Below are 23,194 nucleotides of genomic sequence, written 5' to 3' on the forward strand. Positions count from 1 at the left end.
TCATGTGAACACAAAATGTATCAGTAAGATAAATAATTTTAGTTTTGTAAAGGTAACGGTAGCTTTCCAGTATCAGCCACATGCGTTTGCCGTTTTCTTGGTTTGTTTGTTTGCTTATTGAAGTTTAGCGTTCCTTTTGAGCACGGAAATTGTATGGGACATGTATCTATAGTTTAATGTGGAATTCGAATCACCGTAATGCGTTTAAATTTTAGTGCTGTCCCACAGGGAATCAAACCCGGAACCACGTGCATCAAAGGCTTGTGGACTAGCAACTAGGAATCAACTTCAGTTTTATTGTTTTGTGTATTGTCTGTTATTATTAGGGGAAGAAAGTTGAGTTAATATCTTTTTTTTTTTTCTGGTATCGCGGATACTGCCTATCAAATACATATAATATTACACTTCCTTCTGAAACGAAAAGGGGTAAATTTTAAACTCTTTTTTTTATATGTATACAGTATATTTTGTCCATTTTCAGCTTTCAGATCATTTTTTCATTTTAGGCCATTTTTGTTTAAATTTTCCTAAGTTTTGGTGATTTCTTCTTCATTTTTGGAATGCTTTTTTTTTTTTTCACACTTTTCTTTTTGGCTAAATGCTCGAGACTTTGCACCTAGGTAAACACGTTTTCTCATAAAGTGACAATTTATAAGCAAAAGAAAGAGGATCTGCACTACAGACATTAGTATTTGTTTCTATGTTGTCATTACAACGATGATTTCCTGTAATCTTATCAAAGATAAGTAGAAAAACTTGGAGTATTAATTATCATTAAATATTTCAAAAATTAGTTTGTGTGTGTTTTTCTAAATAAGTTTTCTGACATTTAAGTTTGTTTCTTTTTCAACGATCTGTATCAAGGCGGAAAGAGGCTGTATGTGTAGGAAGTCTCATTTCCCCGTATGTGTCCCCTATTTTCACTTTCCGATTTTTTATATACAATTGGTTAATTCTATACAATAATTACACGGTTTACTTGGATGCACTATTTTTTTTACCTTTACAGTAATACTCAGGACATGGAAACACACCATGCTACTCGTACGCAGTATGTCGATTTGCGGAAATAAGTTGATTTTCCCTGAATAATTTACCATACTTGTCGTAACCATTGTTTAAATTTATATTTTATTTGGATATTTTGATTTAGAATCAAACTTACATATTTCAACTGAAGAAACTACTTTACTTTTTCTGGTATCGCAAACGCGATGCCCACCATTTTATCTTTTTATTTTTATTTATTTATTCTTTATTTTATTATTCTTTTAATGTTCGTTACAAATTTAATCATCATTTTTACAATTTTAGGTCATTTCTCCATTAGGTCACATATTTATATTTATTAACTCATGAACTTCCGCCCTCCAATTATTATTTTGAATTTATGTTGTTATAGTTTTCGTTAAAAAAAAAAAGTCGGACCCTTGTTCTCCTGACTCGTTGTGATTGCCATCACTGACAATATTCCACATATAGTATTACAGTGAAGCAAAGTTGTTTATTAGTGAATAAGAACCACATACATTACCGTTGGGAATCAAAACCAGGCCTCCCATAAGGGAGTTGTGAACACTAACTACCCACGAAGGAGCACGAGAACCGTAGATATTATATATATTATGGCACTACATGGGAAATCCTTAAGTGTCAAAAATTACAATGTTAGAAGTGAATGTATTCTGACAGTAAGTGCCTTACGTTTTGTCTTCGGAGAAGGAAAAAAAAAAAAAAAAAAAAAAAGACTTTATCCAGATATTAATACTATGTATTCTTCAGTGTCTTCTGCAACGATTCTCTGTCGTCTTGGCAAGAAGTTGAGTAAATTTGTGACGTACCAATATCTCTGTAGCATTTCCTCCCACGCATCAGTAATAAGCTCCCATAGTACGTAATTTTTTTTTTCTTTTTTAATGGAGTTGTAATAGTTTACGCCTATAGATGTTCCATTGCATTTAAAGAGTTCTTCGGAAACCCAGTCTACCAGTTGAAAGTTAAATTTCTATTGAAACCCAACTTACACTGTAAACTGAATGGAAATCTTGAATTGGAGTTTAATCTCGCTAGACTTGTACTATTCCATCTTAAATGCATTACTTGTACCTAGGAGTAATCCATATCATAAAATGTTCAGATGCTTCTGGCTATTCAGTCGGTCCTCTACACGAGGTAGCTTACCTACTACATTCTTATGTAGCCACACCTAGCAATGAACAGTGGCACACCCCATTAGAAGTATTCAAAGCTTTAATGCTGAACATACTGTTTCCTTACAGGACATAAACTGCTCTGAGGCTATCACTTTACGATGAAAACATCTTTTCTTGTGTAAATTTCGTTATCTCTGTGACGTTCAGTACTTGTCTCTGCAAGTGCAATCGATCGGCTATTTAACAGTTGCTCTTTAGAAACCACTCAATATATTCTGTAATGTGTCAAAATCTGAGTATTTATATTTAACGCTTATAATTTTATAACTTTAATGTTATGGGAAATATATGCGTTCTTTTTTTTTTTTTCTTTCTTTCTTTCTTTCTTTCTTTCTTTCTTTTTCTATAGGATGTTTGCAGAAAATGAACATGGCTATCAAATGACACCAAGCAACGTTGACAGGAATGGGGCTTACCTTATAGATAGGAGTCCAACCTACTTTGAGCCTATTTTAAACTACTTGCGGAGTGGTCAGTTGATTTTTGATAACAACGTGAATCCTGAAGGTATATATTAGCTACATCTATTTTGATATAATAGAGTATTTTTGATGCATCTGTAAATAAGATATCTGAGATGTGAAACAATTTATACAGTATGTGGAACAATTTATACAGCATTCAATGTAGAGAACCAGGTTTTTGTCTTTTTTAAATTGTGTATGATTACTTCTTGTAAAGTTAAGGCACAGAAACGCATTGTACACACTGCACTTCTCAATTAAAATCTGCAGACATGATTTACACTTAAATGTTCACTAGTTTGAAATAAAACAGAACTTTATACAGATGAATTTCACTTCTGAAACTACTACAAAATTAGCGTAATCATAGTATTTTGCAACTTAAAAAAAAAAAAAAAAAAAAAAAAAATCTTGTTTATAATCATGTATACTTAAATTGATAAAATAATTTGCCCGTTGAAACATTGTGTTAATTATAAACCACTACAATATTTCACTTCCATTTAACCTTGCTGGAAACCTCATTGGACAAATATATTCAGATTAACATCTTGATTATTCCGATTTTACGTCCTGCAGGTTTCTATTGGATTTGGAGGAAGAAAAAATAAAAATAACTTTTCACCTTGAACACATTTAATAAAGAAACAGAGCTGTTTAGGTATCGGAATAACTTAAAAATAGAACTGTTAAACTTGTTCATTGTAAGCCAACGTTTATAACTGTAGTGTAGTTACTCTCTCTATGTATGTGTATATATTACTGATTAAAATAAAAATGAATATTGCATTACATGGAATGAAGTGTTTTCACAAAGGATCTAATAAATCAACTTGTGCACAAGTAATTGATAATAAACACCCGTAGCTCAAGTGCTGTTTTATACATATTAATTGTGACTACTAAGCAAGTCAGTGATTTTAGTAAGAAAGAACCATTAAACGCCAAGATGTTTATCTAAACCTCACCTTTTCGCTAAAGGTCACAGCACAGTGTTGAGAATTATTGGAGTGTAAAAGAACTTCATTACAAGAGTATGTTAATTGAATACTTACTATTTAAGGAGATATATTGACACACGTTTATAGTAAAAGTAAATTATTCACTTACCCTTTTTATTGCGTCAGATATAAATGAATAACTTTGTTTTACACTAAAACATGTTTCACTTGTGTTCAATCTCAATACAAATTCTATATTTTGTCTTTTCATCAATTGTTTCGATAGAAAAGAAATATATATAAACGCAATATCAGTGTATTGTTCCTTAATTGCGTTAGATTAGCTTTCTGTTTTGTTTGTCATGTAGGTGTTCTTGAGGAAGCTCGATTTTTTGGCATTGAATCAGTCATTCCACAACTGGAGACAATGATCCAGAACAATCAGCGATCCCGTGACAACATTCCTTTGACACGACGAGACGTTGTGAATGCTCTTATTATTACTCCTCACACGACGGAGCTCCGATTTCAGGGAGTTAATCTAGCCGGTTCAGATCTTTCGCGACTTGATCTGCGAAACATCAATTTTAAAGTAAGTAATATTGCTATTTAATTAAATAGTGGATTATTATACATCTATATAGTCAGGAATTTTATATAGGTCTTGAAAAAATTTGGCTTGTCTGTTATAACATATAACTGTTATTCCTAACTCTCAATTTATTTTAAAAACACACTTTCGCTTATCCGAGTGGTTAGTGTTTGATATCTTTGTTGTCTAGTTTTGATTAGCCTGTGAGATATGTCACCTCAATATTTAAAGATTTCAAGGGAAGAATCAGAAATGTTAGAAAATTATAAAAGAGGCTGACAATATGTTTTAATATAAGGCAAGTTTGAACACATTTTTATTGGTTATATTGGGAAACGGAGAAACAAATTCTGTCAATGAAAGATAGGGAGGTTTTGCTATATAACACTGGGACACCTGTTTTTGTCTACAATTTAATTTCTTACATCGCGTTATTTTTCGTCTGTAATTTTTAGTTGAAATGTTATAGTAGTAGTGTATGTTCATATAACACTGTAGCTTTCAATCACTGCGAGCGTCTAATTTGCTATCTATATGTTAACATACTTTCATTCTTTTCGTTCAGTATTTATTGTAATGTGTTCTTGAACGCACGTAAGACTCGTTACAAGAGTTTCAGGGTTAGTTTGTGCCTCGTATACTGTGAACTCAACTGAAATATTTGTGCTAGCAAAGTTAATGAAAATAGCCTTATTGACTTGTAATGCAAGTTTTGCTTCTTCTCTTCTATGAAAGAATTTTACTATCATCAAAATCCTTTCCAGTGTATATTTAACCCTTTGCGGTCCTTTATCAAGTGGGACTCGTCGTTTAGTATTTTCATTTTTGTCCGATTTTAACCCATGCTCGATCCAGTACCGAGGCTATATGAGACCTACACTTTAAGATGAGGTAACCAGAATTTTTCATTGATTTCGTTGATGCTTCTGAAGTTTGCCTTTGTAAAACTTGTTACCATAAGTCTGGTAACCTTACCTTAAAGCAGAATCCAAACCACAGTAATACATTCAGTGCTTTCTAATTGGAAATCAAGCGCGAGGCTCATGTACCACGCGCACGCTAGCCACTAGACCAACAGTAAGGGCTATATAGCTTTTCGTCTATGTTGATTTATCTCTAACAATTATTGGTATTATTCTTTGTGTAGTATGCTTGCTTGCATGGCTGTCGTATGGTTGGTGCCAATCTCAGCTGGTGTTGTTTGGAGCGAGCAGATCTTTCTCATGCTCAACTAGAAGGCGCACAGTTACTGGGAGTTAAAATGTTGTGTGCTAATTTGGAAGGAGCAAATCTCCGTGGCTGTAACTTCGAGGACCCTGCTGGAAGTCGAGCTAATATGGAAGGTACGTATAGGAAAATATAATTTGCAAATACGAAATATTAAACAGAACCGCATTCAAATATTGATAATGACCGAATATGGAAGCCATTTGCATACCACATCAAAATAAAAATCGTACTTTGGTTGCTTACAGTATTCAGAAAGTCCATAGCGAAAACCTACTATTTCGTGTGGAACAGCCAGATGTAGTCTTAAGTTTAAATAATAATAATAATAATAATAATAATAATAAAAAAGAGGATAATCTTAAGAACATGGTAGGCAACTGACTTCTTGTGAAGCAATAAAACTGCGTGTGTGGATCATGCACTTAGCTGATGATTGAAGGTAGAGCAACAGAAAGTTGCGGGGTTCGTCAGAAACATACGTGATCGGTGTGATTTTGATTTGTATTTTTGTGCTTGAATAAAATTATTATTTATAAAATTATAACTTAAGTTTAAACTATGCTAGCGTGTATGTAACTTCGTGTGTTTTAATGAAGAATGATAGTTTTTAGCATGTGACGTATTGACTTAGTGATTAGATTCCTTCAATAAAGTGTTGGTTTCTTAACAACAACAACAACAAAAAAAAAAAAAAAAAAACGACTTCATATGTTTTTTTTTTTAACCTAGTTTGTTTCTGCCCTTTAAAATATTATTGCAACTGCATATTCCTTTGTAAATGTCTGACGGGAAATCTTATTCTACAGAATAGCTTTTGCCACTAATAAGTGATTTTATTTCCTTTTTTCTTTTCGTTTCCTTTTTCTTTTTTTAATATTTCTAGAAATAACTAGGGAAATGTTAAAAAAATATTGGTGTGGGAATAGTTCGAGGCTGCTAGAAATACCTAGGTAAGGTAGGATTCTGATCAGTTCAAGGGAGTTCTTATCGATGTGTGGTGTTTGTTTTATTTTCATTGTAAAGTTTAGTCTTAACCGATTTTTTTCAACCCTAAGGAAGAAATATGATCTTTTTCAATGTAAAAATATGTAATTTGCACAGTAGCATGAGAGAAGTCAGTCATGTCATGTCACGTTGAAATCTGTGATCTCTCACGATTAAATTTGATGACACTATCATATCCAATCGAGTTTATATAAATCAAGTTCACTTATTTACTATTTAGGAAGCTTTGGTGTTTATATCCGACATATAATTCGGGTCCTGAAACCAAAATCATGTGCCGAAATATTGTGCAAGATGGACGTTGGATTACTTGTTTAATGCTCGCAGGTTCGATCGATCTTATGATGGTACCCAATCATGTCAGTAGACTTTCTCGGAGTAATTCAGTATTTCTGCTTCCAGACTTTGACACCAATTATTTGAGCATCGTGATTTGCGTTTATCATCCGTATTTGTCAGTTCATAGAAAATAAATTATAATTTCATTTACAAGAAGCTGTCATTATACACTACGTAACTTCTGCTTAAAAGTGATCATGAAACCCCATCCATTTTTCACATGTATTTCAAAATATAGCACAAGTTGAAATATAAATATACAATTCTTCTAGTACTTACAAAGTATTGTTTAGTAAGTTGTTTCCCTTTTAAATGTGACCAAGTGACAAAACACTAACACCAGTAATTGAGTTCGATTCCCGGCGGGAGCTCATATGGTTCGGATTCCACGTTAATCAGTAGGTCCACGTCTCATATAGCCTCGCTGCTGAACGGGACGTAAAACTCAAAATCAATCAATCAATCAACCAGTAATTGAAACGAATCCATTTACGTAAAATTGCTAAAAATTTCAAACTATCTTAACTTGAATCTTTATATGCCTCGTTAATATAATTTAGTTGTTAAATAAACAACTAGTTAAACCAAACACGCACAGTTTTCTTTCAAGGATAAAAGTATCTTATAACAAAGGTATTAGTGTTTGAATGTTCGTTTATTGTTTATTTATTGATGTATTGTTCGTATAAACTTTTCCTCTCCTTAATGAATGTTAATAATACCGTACGTTATTTTTTTATTTGTTCCAGGAGTGAACTTAAAAGGAGCCAATTTGGAAGGAAGTAACATGGCAGGAGTTAATTTGCGAGTAGCGACTTTGAAAAATGCTAATTTGCAAAACTGCGATCTCCGTGCTGCTGTATTGGCAGGAGCAGATCTTGAGGTACTTTTTTAAATCTCACGAAATCTTTATCACTTGCTTACTAATAACTGTTTTTGTTCTTTTCATACATAACGACCTAAATAGCACAATATCTTTCTTCTTTATAGAAGCTTTATACTTGAATGTAGGCAAATGTTTTGCACGTTAATTTTGGTACGCGTGGTTCCAGATTTGATTCTTTATAACACAAAATTTTTAGTGTTAACGTAGCATTGGTAGGCAATCAAAGAGTTGTTAGGTCGCTCAGTTCTGGTACGTGGAGTCCCAAATTCAGTCCGAGCTCTTGCCGTGCAAGCTTTGTGATGGACAAACACCGAGTGCGTTGGTTTTCTCATGGTTCTCCTGTTTTCTTTTCACTTTCTTCATTCCACCGTTTCGTTCATTATCATTGTCTTCCTTGGTCTCAGTACATAATCCTGAGACGTTAAACTTGAAAAATGCACCACTGTCCGTGTCCGTCCAAGGACTATCGTTTTTCTTTTCTTTTATACAGAAAACAGTAAAAGATTGTACTTGTTTTACTACTAATAGTATTGTACTTTTGTAGTTGTGAATGTATACGAAGGGTTGATTAGTATTAATTTCCCAGTTGCTTTCTCTTAGTGGATTTTCTTCTACTATATCTTAGCTTATACCTTAGATACAGCTCTCAATGAGCATTTAGTGAGTGGTCTTGTGTCCGGAATGGGGTAGTTGTATCCTAACACACTCTAGTACCTAAAGAGTAAGAGAGGTAGTGGAATCAATCCTTCGTGACAGGTTTTTTGTATTGCGTGCAGGACCCACGACTTTACCAGGGGAGCCATTGTTCCCAAATAACCATTGTCTTCAAAGGGAGACAGTCTACATCAGCCATGGGTTTGATAATGTATGGTGTTCCTCTTCCGTAAGTAGTAGTTCCGTATTATTTGAACAGTCCTACCGAGGGAGGTCATGGTGGCCCTCCCAATTGGATGCCCTACACGTCCGTTGGGTTCGGAAGGTAGCTTAGCTACAACGGCACCTAAACATATAAAAGACAAGTAGTCTCTTGTTGCTTGAACAAACCCGCCGAAGGAGGTTGACTCCTAAATGAACACATCTGTTCTCAAACGGTTTACATTAGTCATTGGCTCTGATAATGTACGGTGTACCTCTACTATAATTAGAGGAAGTCCTGTATTGAATGGACGATCCTACCGGAAGGGGAATGTCAATCTACTGTCCTGAGGGGAACCGAATCGCGACTGGAGATAGTACCGATCCCAAGTTTTGGGTAAAGGTTTCCGATCCCAGTGGATGGGAAGGATCTCTTAGAAATAAGGGACTGGCATCAAACTCAAATCCTTTTGATCCGGGAAGATATACGGAAGTATCTTGACATGTTCGCAGTACTTCTACGTAGAAGGCGGTAACGATAGATCTGGACAGGGCCAAGAATGATCAAGCCTCTTGGAGTCACGGATTGGGTTGGACGCTGCCGAGCTGTGGTCAAACCGTGGCATGCAGTAGCAAGTGCTCGCACTTGTGGGAGGTGCGCTTGCGTAATAATGTTCAAACGCCATGCCTGCAGAGCAAAGAAGGAACTGACGCGCTACCAGGGCCGTCTCAAGTAGGATAATTAGTAGGGATTCGGGACTTTGATTTGGCTGCGCAGTTGCGTATCCCACTCCCTGGAAAAATGGGCTTATGCTCTTATAGTTTATCAAGGTCGAGGGACACACCTTGAAGGTACAGTATGTACACATGGACAACTGGAGTCCAAGTGCTGAGGAACGACGGGCTGGGGTTTTAAAAGTCCCAGTCTACAAAGGAGAGTGAGCGTCCGCAGCATTCTTTGTGACATGTGAAATGCGTGGTGGTAGACCTCTCTAATATCTGGGAATAGCGCTATAGAGGCCTTCACCAATAGAACACCAGTGTGTATAGAGAGTTAAATACCTACTGAATCATATGGAATATAGTGTGTGTTTTTTATTTCGAATAAAGCAAACTTTGCATTTGAAAGACTGTCATGTTGATCGCACATTTGAGTTTCAATCATCAAAGATTCTAAAATTTCCACTTTATTCGTGTCATAATACATATTTTTGTAAAACTTCTCGATCCTCGATAGAACTACTCAAATCGTAAGAAAGTAGAAAAAAAAAGTAGGCAACGTTGAGGTTCTTTGATAATCTGAATCAGTATGTTAAATGGTTACTTTCCTTCTTGTTGAAAGAATCAACTGGCTAGCAGAAAGCTCTCACGTTACTTTTCTGTTCGTTAGACTCAAATCTTGCAACTAAAATAATCACACTTCCATACTGACTGGGGCCCTGAAATGTTGTGCAGATAAGTAAAAAGAAATGAAAAGTAATTTTTTAGTTGAACATCCCACGGTTATACCCTTTAGGTTAAAGGAGACGGATGATTAATGGAAGTGAATGATCGTGAAATTTAATATTTTGTGATCTCCCACCAGGAATTGATCCTTTGAGCATGTGCTCCAAAGGCACGCGCATATCCACTAGACCAGCAGAGAGGGATACAAATAAGTAAACCCGATAGCAGTATAACATTTTCATGTAATTTTCACTCCTAACTTATTATTTTACTGTAAAACTGATTAAGTTATCACAAATGTATTTGGAATACATGTATAGATAGACAAATCAGTTAAGTATCAGTTCAATGGATGACAGGATTTTGGCACGGGAGACCCGGGGTCGATTTCCGGTGGAGGTCATGTGGTTCAGATCCCACCGTAAGTTGTATGCCTGTGCCTTATAAGGCTTAAAGGACGCTAAATTCCAATCCAATCTACCAATAAATTGCAGAGTGATAAGACTTTTATTTGGCGCCTTTAACGGAGAAGTTAAGAACTATAGCCTCGCGAAAGTGTTCTTTCACCTCATTCACCTGTTCAAAGATTTAAATTTATTGCACATTGCCCTTGCGTAAAACTACTTTGCATCGCATCCCCCACAGAACTCTGACTGGCTAGACGGCTTTCACATATGTAATGTGTGGTCAGCAAATCAGCTCGCTTAGCCGTTATTTCTGGCATTTCAAAACACATATCGTTACCTTCTATGTCAAGTATTTCCCTAATTGCCTGTGTGTGCTGACTTAGCGTTAATATTTTTTGGCTCCACTGTAGGTCTAACTCGGCATCATGAGTACCGAAGAACACTCATCTACAAGGAAGAATGTGTATACTAGAATGCTGTGTAAAATGCCTATACAGGGTGCCCCAAAAGTAGGTATACAATCCCGTATGATCAACTTATTGCTTTTTATATCATTTCTTATTGTTATCCATCAGGTAGACTTAGTTTCTTTATTATTTGTTCCTAACGTCTTTTTACTTATATTTTAAACTTGGAACAGCAGAAGCAGATAAACCTATAAGCTAGAGTGTTATACTTGATCAATGCACAGTGTATACCTACCTTTGGGCCACCCTGTATGTACAGTATATATACACATATATATATGTTTCATATGTCCGGTATGGAATTACTTTGTTTTAATAATCTTATTTACAAATTTTTGTTTTCTTCTTTTCTCTCTCTTCCATAGAACTGTGATCTATCTGGAAGTGATTTGCACGAGGCCAATTTACGAGGAGCCAACTTGAAGGATGCAGCATTTGAGTTAATGTTAACGCCGCTGCACATGTCACAAACGATCCGCTAAGCCAGAGGAATAATCTTGTTATATTCTTAATGCTCATTCTCTTCACGTGTATTGATTCTTGGAATAAGCTTGATTAAAACGATTATGAATTTTAATGTGTGTGTATATTGTAGATTGAGTTATGTGGAACTGTAAGATTATGTACGGGTAAAAATAAAAATTGTAGTGACAATGCTTTGTGTGTATGTGTCTGCGTGTGAATGCGTATATGTGTGTTTAGCATGTTAAGTGCTTCCTGCTAGGGTACAAATCATGAAAGAACCATGTAATTCATTTTGTAAATTCTGAAGTTATGTAATATATATATAATATATTTATATCTTTCTGATATGTTCCTTTTTAGTAACAAATACATAATAGTTCAAAAATATTTCTTTTTTTGTAAATTATTCTTAAAAATATGTTGTTTCATTAAGATATATTAATGAACTTGCACAATGTAATGTGTGAATATTTTTTTAAAAGATATAATTCTAAGAGAATATGTTAATGTAACATAAAGATTTAATCTATATTTAAAAAGAATATTTATTATGTATAGTTTTCTGTACATAGATTGTTTCAAACTGAAAAGTAATATCCAGTGCATTACAGGTACATTTACTCATGTGAAAGAAAATGTTTGTGCAGGAAAGCATCTCCATTTATGTCTTACGAACTATGTGTGAGCAGAAATCAATGCATAATACATGGGTGAAGATAATCCGGAAAGACATATTGTAACTTGTAAACCAATATCAAAATTGTCTTATGTACTATAATTAGTATCTATCTCTAATGTTGATATTTAAGGTGATTTTTCATTCGGCATAAAAATTTTGTGCATGTAGACATAAGAATGAAAGTAATCTAAATAAAATTTATTGCTGTACTCTTGAGTAACGAATATCGACATTATCTTTGAAATTTTACCTTGTGGAATCAAGGAGGAAAATATACGATTATAAAACATTATGTACTTAAGCTCTGCTTAAATAAAGGTGGGTTTTTGTAAGCAGTCTCCAAAGTTTAGAAAGTAGATCTTTTGTTTGTATATTAGGAAATCCTTATAGTTATTACAAAATTGATGCTTGATTTCCTGCTGTGATTTAAAATTCCATGCCGGTATTTGTTGGAGGTAAGGTGGAAGTGGGTCAGGATATCTGGTCTCCATATTTGAACCTGGAACCGTTTGATTATGAGACGAAAAATGTAGATTGTATACATATACTTAAATATATGATAGTATGACCATCGCTATTATAGTTTCTCAGACTGCAAAAGATGATAGGTCGACTTTAGTGTGCCAGTGAATGTGTCAGTGCCAGCTGTTTATTTAGATAAGATGTGTTCTTAATCGAAAGATTCATGCATTTCTCAAAGAACCAACATTTTCAGTTACGTCTAAAAAATTATTTCTCTACTTATTTTAATACTCGGTTTTGTTTTATTGAAAGTAACTATTTTAGAAATAAATAAATACAACTACTAAACTGCATAGGCCAAAAAGTTATTACCCTGACTGTGATCTGAATGTGCTGGAGATCTGAAATTTTGTCCCGTACGTATGTACTGTGGTCACATTTTCTTACATCTATCTAGTACTCCTTTGATATCAACTTCGTAAATGTCTGCAAATTTTTACACCCGAGCAGTTTTCCACTTCAGCAATAACCTCACCAATATTGTGGAAATGTCTTCTTAGTAAAGGGTTCTTCAAATTTGGAAAGAGGTAGAAGTCGGAAGGTGCTAGATCTACTGAATATGGTGAATGGGAAAGCTTACTGTATCTGCAGTACAGCATGTAGGTACATTGTCAGCTAACAGCAGCTCACCTTTTATAACAAACCTTCTCTTGTCTTTTTTTTCCTTAATAGCATCGTGTTACGCTAGACGTGTTGGGTAAGAAATCAGTCAATATCGTAGCTTTGGGACCAATAACAGATTCAACATGACCTTGCTGAAGGCGGTGTACCTTAGCCTTTTTGAAGGTGGGTGATGGGGTATATTCCCAAGTCTTACATAAGCCTTTTTGGGGATGGGTAATGGGGTATATTCTCAAGTCTTACGTACCTTTTACCCTTTCAAGATCCAAAAATATACCCATCCAGTTTCTACCAATTACTCCTAACATGTTTGAAGTATTTTTGTGATATGTCAAAGTCCTTTGTACACATTCCATAACAACGTTTTCGGAAGAATGGTAACCTGGTTACCTACTTACAGGCACCTTGCTCATACGCAAGATTATGCAATATATTGTACACTGACCTAATAATATCTTAACTTTCTGGCTAAGAAGTTAACTACCAAATGTCAATTTTCAAGCACTAGCTGCTTCCCTTCTGCCACCGTGCTTGAATTTCTGAGTGTGAATAGATGTCCTTCTCTTGTGTCATCCTATTCAATTGTGCCCATATTTGAATTCACTTTGTAATCGTTTGATAGCATCATTATTGATATGCAATTTCACTATTTCTTATACTCATTATATATAATTCTACTAAGAGAAGAAAGAACTCGTACATGCCAAGAGAACTGCAAAGTGAGTTCAGACAATGAGCACTTACAATGGGTAAAGTTAGTAAAATGATCAGGAAAATGCAAAATATATAGTGCGTCAGTGGGGCATTCGAGCTCGTGTAATCAGCAATATTAAGCTTCTACAACTCTCAATGGACTGAGCTAACTTTATATGCAATAGAGTCTCGTAACTTGTGTTGGATGAGACTAACGCTCCCTCGGATCATACGGAAAAGAAGGTAAAATTTAATTGCGCATTAATTAATTGGAAAATTTAACGTATTTTGTACAACTAAAGTGTGATAAATCAACTTATTACTACGGGTGTGGCGTGAAATGAATGAATATTTTACAAAATTAGTTTTTGTTGTATATGTAGAGATTGTGTAATGTCTTTAGTAAAACAGAATTCTCTATATTTTATAAGGAAGTGGTTTTGATAGCGACATAAGAATCAGATGTGTAAATCAATCGAATCCAAGGAATAGGTCTTTTCAATAATATGTATACATTTTTGTAGGACCTTCTTTTATTATTTGTGTTGCAATTCAGCTCACTAAAGGTGCAGAGTTCTCAAGTTGTATGCCACTTGTATCTTGAAAGAATATATAAAAGACATCATTTTTCGAGGAGAATTGCATGTAATCTTTCGAATCGGGAAATTATAAGACGCGTTGTGACGCATTGCATGCAATGGCTGCATAGTGTAAGAAAGCTTTGATTTGATTTATTAACCATTCTGTAAAAGATATGCACAGAATGGTATAGAACTCATCACTTTTACAGTCTCATTAAAATATTTATATACAGATTTTGGAACATAGAATTCTATGAAAGATATGTGTATTATAGGTAAATTTAAAATGATCTTAGTTTTCTTATCGAATTTATTAATGAAATTATACTATTATCCATTCTATTAGGTACAAGTTTATCGAGTTATATTGTGCATTGATTCACTTTTGGATAGGAGTAGGAGCCTTATCCTTTGTATATGGGGACAAATTTGCGTGTAGTATTTGTGTAGTACTATTTCTTTTCTCTCATTCTCTCGTTAGCCTACGCCATTGCGAGGAAAACAATTTATTTAGATTTTTTTTTCTAAATCTAACTGTTCATAAAATGAATTACTTTTGGCTGCTGTAGGTAGGAGTAAGTAGAGAGTAATCAAGTGAGTACAATATACCCTCTTTTTACACATTCACATTTAATGTAGAGCATTCTAAGTAAATGAGGTGTACATGTTGTGAAACATGTATCGATTATTTAGTAATTAGGAATTAAACATTCTGACACACTTGCTGTGAGAAAAATATGGAAGAAATATAGATGGTAATAAATGTGAGAGCAGTATAAATAACTCGCTAATATATATGCATAGTCATTGTTAAAAGTCAGAGCACACTACTGAGTTTTCAGAATTTTCAGAAAAAAGTCATGTGTTCATACAAAACCCAATTTGTTGGACTTGGTCTGTAAAATAAATATCATTGCTCATATAAAGAAATTAAAACATGTGGTTCTGTTTCCACTGAGACAAATTTATTGAGTATGTTTGTGTTTAATGTAATGACGACCTTTAGTCTTCGTAAGAGCTGTATCAATTCCAGGCATTTGTTTTATTAATTTATCTTTTGCGAAGCTATGTGACTCCAGTAGCTCTGAAGAGCCTTTCAAAGACCTTCAGTATTCATTGACATTTATTTACGGACTGGTCTGTGAAATTCATCTTACAAGAGCTCAATGGGTTTTGCATTGCAGATAATTGTAAGCGTCTTCTTTGCATTGCAGATAATCACTGCATAGCTTGGAAAAATGTTTGGGATGGTAATCATGTTGTAGTACAAAGTTACTGTCTCAAATTCCAGTTCCGTGTTTCTGGTGGAACTTCGTGTCTCACTTAAACGTTGTGAAACACATTTTTGTCCATTAATTCGAACTAAATTATGAACTTGGAAGACTGTAAAGTATCCCCAAACAATTATGATATCTTCTTTGTGTCTTGCTTTAGGTATTACAAGTCGGGATGAAAGTGCTCTTCGGAACGATGACTCTCAAACTTCTAGCATGGGAAGGAAAAATGTTGGAATTTAGATTCGTCAGGCCAGAGTGCAGATTCCTCTTCCATTGTTCATCGTTCCAGTCTTTTTTTTTTTTTTTTTTTTTTTTTTTGTTTTATTTATTTTTTGGGGGGGAGGAGTATCTTTCTGTAAAGTTTTCTACTTGAAGGAACAGTTTCTTTACCCTAATCCTGCACCTAAGACCATAGACCACTGTTCTATTTAATACCGATTGGAAATGGTTCTTCCGGAGCAGTTAACGTCTATTCCATTTGCTTGATTTTCCAGTGAACTTGTCCGTAAGAGAAGAAGTTATTTCTGAATGATCATCGCGTTTCCGTGTAATATTTACACCACTTTGTGATTATATTTCAAGTGTCTCGAAATATTCCGCCTGATCACTGAATGATCAGAGAATGGCCATCTTCTCTCAAATTACCACTAGAACACGTGCTTCGACTCTTAGTTAACAGTTTATTTTCCACATGTTATAGTATTTGCATGTCCTTTATACTGTTCAATCGGTTCACGTGAATGAAAACAGTAAGATCGTATGTTACAAATTTGCATTAAGTTTTGCCCATATTACGACATGACTGAATAGCGCGCGCACAGCTGTTCGTTGAAGTAAAGAAACAACTTTTGACAAGGGTTCATACACACACCACTAAATGTCGTTGAAACGATGCATCATCAAACAAAGCGTGACGTTAATTGTGTGCCCATTAGTTATCTGTTTATTGCCAGGCAGCTTTCCTCAATAAATTTGTCTCGATATTAGCAAGACCATGTTCGTATGAACAAGTTTTTATTTTCAAAAGCAAGTCCAATAAACATGTTTTTGTGTGGACACAGTGTCTTTCATTTGGAAAATTCTGAAAAATCAATAGTTTGCTCCGACTTTTGACATTTACTGTATATAATATGTATAGAGTTTTAAGTATCAGCTGTTTTAAAGCAGAACGTGAGGGAAAGTTCCTTCATTAGCATTGACGCAAATATTAGAAAGTCCATTTGCCGTCACTTTCAACAATAAAAATAATACACAAAAGCATTGAATTTAATGGTGAAAACTTTCACTTTTGTAAAGTTCGATTTGAAATTTTGAAAATGGTATAAAGATGATTTCTTTGACATTTTGCCATAGTTGATTAATTTGAGATTGATTATTGGTATGATAAACTTTTAAATGGTTTGCAAAATAAAATTTGTAACTTGTTTATTATTATTATTGAAGTTGACAGTAATGGGATGTGGTCCTGCAGTGACAAGCTTCTCTGCTCATGACTAAATGCCTTACTTCACAAAATGTAATTTTATCAGTACTATCGTGTACATACACGTATAGATAGGTACAGTTGGTATAATTTTTCCGTAAGAAATATTTAAGACTATTCATGGCTTTGGATTAATTGTTTTAACAAAAGAGACACTGACCAAAGCTTAATACTTTACTTTATTTTAAATTATAATTTGTTACTGTTTCGGATATCTAGCATATCCTTCTTCAGACACGATCGAAATTAATGAAAATACAGACATATATATAAATGTTGTTATAACAGAGTTTAAATTCTTTAACCGTCCTTTTTTTTTTCGGATATCTAGCATATCCTTCTTCACGGTTAAAAAATTTAAACTCTGTTATAACAACATTTATATATATGTCTGTATTTTCATTAATTTCGATCGTGTCTGAAGAAGGATATGCTAGATATCCGAAACAGTAACAAATTATAATTTAAAATAAAGTAAAGTATTAAGCTTTGGTCAGTGTCTCTTTTGTTAAAAGAAATATTTGTTGCAAAATTCGATTTCTTTTTACACATATGTTAATGTAATGTTTTTTAAGTGTTCAAGAAAACTTGCATGCTGATGTTTTAAGAGAACACTACTTTGGTAGCCAGAAGTTGTTTTACTTAAATTCTTTATATTTCCATTGTTAGATGACAGTGATTTGTGAGCGAATTATAAAAGGAATACGTTTTTGTGGACGTTAGTTTAATTTTGACATATGTTGTACCCCATGGTTTATCATGTAGAACGAACTAGCAATTTAGTGTCTGTATGCTGAAGATGTTTATTCTATAGCAATACAAATGTAAGGGATAGCTATAAATTCTGGAAACAGTGGCAGAGACTAGATTTAGGAGAAAGTTTGACCTTAAACCCTTGGATTTTACTATATGGGAAATGTTGAAATTTGAGGTACCCGATATTTAGACAGTCTCCGGAAGAGGAGATGAATTCTTCCACATTATACCCAGAGTAACAGTAGAATGTTTTAGCAAGTATTTCGAGAATTGTGGAGCCATGTAGTATTTTAAGATAATATAGTGTACGTTATTCTCCCATTTTTCCAGTCTTTATAGCTACTATGTAAATGCAAGGAATAGAGAGGCCAAGAACTAACGTTGTTGCGGTTGAGTGTTGAAGAATTGGTATCTACCATGGGCTCAATTGCTTGTTTCTGTAGTTTTGTTTATAAATAATACTTTGTTTGCATTAACTGTTGAAACTCCAAGAGTCAGGATATGTTTTTTCTTCTTTCTTGTTAGTTCTTCACTTACATTGGCATTTATCAATTGGACACATATTTGCTAATTTTATTTTTCATGAACATGCTATGAAGTCTCTTTGAGCAAGGAGATCTTTTGCATGAACTGATATAAGAGTTTATGGTGAACAACATGATGTCCATGGGTTTTCTCGATGTTTTCCCTTTTTACTCACCTTCTTGTTCTACTAACTCTCTTACGATCGTTCACTTTCATTAATCATCCGTCTCCTGTAGCCTAATGCCATAACTTGAGACGTTAAATATTTCATATCTTTTTGATAAATAAGTTTTGCTGCACCAGGGTGTCTACTAAAATTCCGAAATGAAATTTCGTGACTTTTTCATGACCTTTCCTTTTCCAAACTATAAAATTTCATAATATTCTCAAAGCTGACCATAGACATTTTAGGTGATGAATTTTGACGTTTTATAGAACAAAATTTTCCAGTCTGTACTTACATTTGTACAGATAAAAAAAAAAAATCGTGACTCAAATGCTAAATTTCGTGACTTTTTCTTGACTTTCCTAACCGTTTTCTGATTTCGTGACTTTTTCGTGACCCTTGGCACTAAAGAAGAAAACGCAGACCTCGAAGCTTTTATATAATCAAGGCCATATGTGGGTGATGGAAATCGCAATTTAAGGAAAACAGCGTGGAACAACGTAAACATGTGATTGTGCTAGCGGAGCTGTCGTGAAAGTAGTTTGATAAATAAGGTCATAAGATTCCCTGTAGATTTATTTGTAAAAGAGATTCAAGAAACTTTATAGGACAGCATAATTATGGAGCATTATATACAATTTAAAGACCTCTACGTCCCTCTCCTAAATTGTTTCGTCACCGCCACCCTCTATTTCTCATAATCTTAATTATTCTGTTAAGCGTAATCGAGTTTGAGCTTTGTTCTTTCTTCTTTTTCTAACATTCTTATACAACACCGAAGCTATGAAGGACATAACACACTATTAACATGGGCTCCGAACCATGACTGGGGGGGCTTCAATCCGGTGCAGTTGGTGAATGCGTAGACTATCATGAAGGATCAACTTTTACAGGGTGTCTATCGGTCACGAATGTCACGAAATTAGAGAACTGTCATGAAAGGCAGGAAATTTAGCTTTTGGATCACGTTTTTTTTTTTTTTTTTTTTTTTTTTTTTTTTTTTTTTTTATCTGTTTAAATGTAAGTACAGATTGGAAAATTTTGTTCTATAAAACGTCAAAACTCACCACCAAAAATGTCTATGGTCTGCTTTAGACGCTACCAAATCGCAAGCAAAATACGTTTCTATCGCATGGATGAAAATTCGGCCTAATTCGCACCCAAATTTGCTCTTGAAAATGTTAGGAAATTTTATAATTTGGTAAAGAAAAGGTCACGAAAAAGTCACGAAATTTCATTTTGGAATTTCAGTAGACACCCTGTTTTACGATATAGGCTGTTTACTAGCACATTTTCACGCCTCAAAGAAAGCTACATTATCCGATCACGCTACTGGTCTCGCCTGTTAATCATAATTGTAGAAGGTAAAACAAAATTATTTCGAAAAGATTTATATGCTACATATATTTAAAAAAAATCGGGAATGCTTTGAAACTTTGAGTAACTTTAGAATCTTACTATAGTCAATGATGCAATAAATATATTGTGCAGTCTTTATAATTTATATATATATATATGTCTAGTAACATCTTTTCTCAGTACATTTTTATTGAGACTGCACATTTTAAATGATTATTAGTATATTTTGTTAGCTATTATGATGAAATTAAGTATAGAATTCAATTAAACTATGGAAACTGTACAGTACGTTGACATTCTGATATGTGTTAATCAGATATACTTGTATATTATACTCATGGAAACGTTGAAATTATTACCCGTAACATTTTCTTGTGCAATAAGTTCACGTGAAGTTAAAATAACAATAACTGCGGATATTTTCACATATAGTGCAGCCTCTGTTCGAAAAATTTTGTTTTCGTAAGAAGTAAGTGTATTTGGCCTGATTTGATGAATGATGTAATAATAATAATAATAATAATAATAATAATGGTGAAGTTTTGGGAAACTTCTCTATTTCATTTGTGAAATACATAGTTCAAGAAAGAATCTTTAAATAAATATATTTTATTTCACATATCGAATTCAGTGTCTCGTATAAACTTGTGTGTGTAAGAAACTTTCTTTGCTTTTATTATATAAATATAAATGAATTCTGTACTTGGCTTGTTTAGAAATCATTATCTTGTGATTTTATGGCATAAATTAGTACGCAATAATTACCAGGATTATATAGAGAATAATTACGTTAATTTTATGGAAAAAAAAAATGTTCACATGCGGTTAGAATTAGACACGTATTTGTACAAATGTAATGTGTTCATTCTAGATCTAGTTGTAAGATAATAGACAAATAACTTTTTGAAAACATATATTCTACTGTTACGGTCCACACGTATAGTTTTGTTGTAAGAAGTTCTAAACCCTATAATATTGAATTTGTTACTGAAATATATATATTTTTTATATGTTCTTGCAGTCTTGGTCTCTCTATACAATTCAGTCACACAGTTCTTCATTATGGTATATTTGTATCAAATGTTAAAGCTCACGTTTCAGACGTTATATGCTCACTTTACAAAAGAAGAAAATATTGTAGTTACGATATCGTTTATGAATATCCTATAATGTCGTTTCTGAAATTCTGTATGCACACATGGAAGTTACTTATCGCCATGTGTAAATCAAAACAAAGATTGACACTATCAAATGGGTACATTAAAATATTGGTAAAATGATGTTAGTAGTTTTATTTATGAGTAAAATACGAGTAAACTGTAGCGAATGGTGGATTTCTAGTTTTAGTTTCTAATTGAATAATGGTTTGATTATTGGTTTATGGTTGATAGTAAAATTCTAGAACTGCTACTGATACGAGGTTAGTTAAAGGCACTGCACCAATCTGTATCCGTGGTTATTCAAAGTATTCCCTATTCTTCACAATCAATAATTTTGATCACTCTACCGGATGTTCAAAATCTTTTAAAGTCGTTTAACAAAATAGCAATACCTTTGATTATCAAGGTTTTCTTGTTCTCTTAAATATTAATGAAATTTCATAATATCAGTGTTTATTTTAGTTTGGTGAAAAGAAAAAAGTCGTCGAGAGTCAAATTAAGAAAGATGGAGGATTCTCGAGCCTGTTGACGTTGCACTTAGCAGTGCCATTGCATTGTCATCTACAAGGTATCAGCTGCCATATTTTTCCAGAACATCCTTCAGAGCCTGCAGGATTATTTCATGATTGATATTAACTTATTCTCCATCATTTGGGCACTTGTGAGATTATCTGAATGCCCCAATCTCCTTTCTGTTGTTTGACTGTAGTCCGCTCCTTCAGTCATTCTTAACGCCTTCATTTCCTTCGCAAAATCGATTATACCATTCAACACATGACTATGGCATACTGAATTACCTCAGTAAATGATTTGGATAATTTCGTAGGTCTTTGTTGCTGATTTCCCTTCCTGCAGCAGGGTTGATGTACACTCTTTGTTCCATGTTTTTTAATGTATAGTGGAAAAGAGGCGAAACATAGTTACAAATATAAAATATACAGGGTGATTTTTTAAAACTCACGGATTTCATTTGCGTGTAGAATTTCTAACAGAAGTCCGATTTTCATGCGGTTTGTGGCAAATGATCAAGGAAAGATGGAAGATGCGTGGGACCATGTTTACTAGTTTAAATTCATCCGGGGTAATATCCGCCACGCCTTCAAAAAAAAAAAAAAAAAAAAAAAAAAAACCGCAAATATTCGACAGTGTACCATACAATTGGAATCAAGTGCGGTGCGGTGTGAAGATCTGAATTTTCTTTGTACATGGAAACCTCGCCAAAGTCAATAAGAATAAGAAATAGGAAACTGGGCCGTTGTATTGGGAATTGCGCTGTACAATTCTGTGCTACTGTGTGAGTATAATTAGGACACAGTGAGAATAGTGTACTCTTTGGAGCAACATGAATTTATCGTTAGAAGTTTTTGGTAAACGGAATCTGTTGTTGCTTCGCGAAGGTGATCTAGAAACAAATTTGCCTCACGTTCTGCTCCAGATAGTAACATAATATACCTATGGTCGCTAGTGAATAAATTGGAAGAAACAAGATCGCTTCTGAGTGAGACAGGGAAGCATCGGACCCTGTAGGCAGCTCTTGTGGAAAATGTCATTTATCGACTCCTTAGGTCGCCCAAGAAACCTCTCCGTTGTTTGTCGCAAGAAGTCGACTGTAGCTATTCAACATGGAATTTTTGGATATTACCGCTAACACTTTGTATTTTGCAATTTTCCTTCAAAAATCCAAAACCTCATTCCAATTGCAAGGTACACTGGCGAATATTTGCTGTTTTTATTGAGGCGTGGCCGATATTACCCCGGATGAATTTAAACCAGTAAACATAGTTCCATAAATATCTCATCCTTACTTGATCATTTGACACAAATCGCATGAAAATCGGACCTCAGAAATTCTAGACCCAAATGAAATCCGTGAGTGTTAAGAGAATCACTCTGTATTTTCGTCATTAATGTTAAGAGAATAACAGCAACAGCCTTGAAAGAAAGATATTTCATGAAGTGGACTTTTGGATGACGTCATAAACTGCGCGTCATAAAATATATATATCGAAACTGTTATTAGTATACTTAATAATATTTTGTTCAGTTCAGTTTAGCGAAGAAA

The 23,194-nt window shown here is 34.0% G+C and overlaps 1 protein-coding gene across 1 annotated transcript in view; it reads left to right on the forward strand.

Annotated features, from left to right (window-relative positions):
• Nucleotides 1–16,739, forward strand: part of LOC145666742 (BTB/POZ domain-containing protein KCTD9) — a 40,633-nt gene extending 23,894 nt beyond the window's left edge. The window contains exons 4-8 of the mRNA XM_081734283.1: nt 2,563–2,720; nt 3,987–4,210; nt 5,358–5,553; nt 7,534–7,667; nt 11,211–16,739. Coding sequence (XP_081590409.1) covers nt 2,563–2,720; nt 3,987–4,210; nt 5,358–5,553; nt 7,534–7,667; nt 11,211–11,327 — 829 coding nt within the window. The 3' untranslated portion in view covers nt 11,328–16,739. The remainder of the gene's footprint in view (nt 1–2,562; nt 2,721–3,986; nt 4,211–5,357; nt 5,554–7,533; nt 7,668–11,210) is intronic.
• Nucleotides 16,740–23,194: the final 6,455 nt, after the last annotated feature.

Source organism: Thermobia domestica, chromosome 12 (assembly GCF_964235325.1).
Source record: "Thermobia domestica chromosome 12, izTheDome1.hap1.1, whole genome shotgun sequence".
NCBI classification, from domain to species: Eukaryota; Metazoa; Arthropoda; class Insecta; order Zygentoma; family Lepismatidae; genus Thermobia; species Thermobia domestica.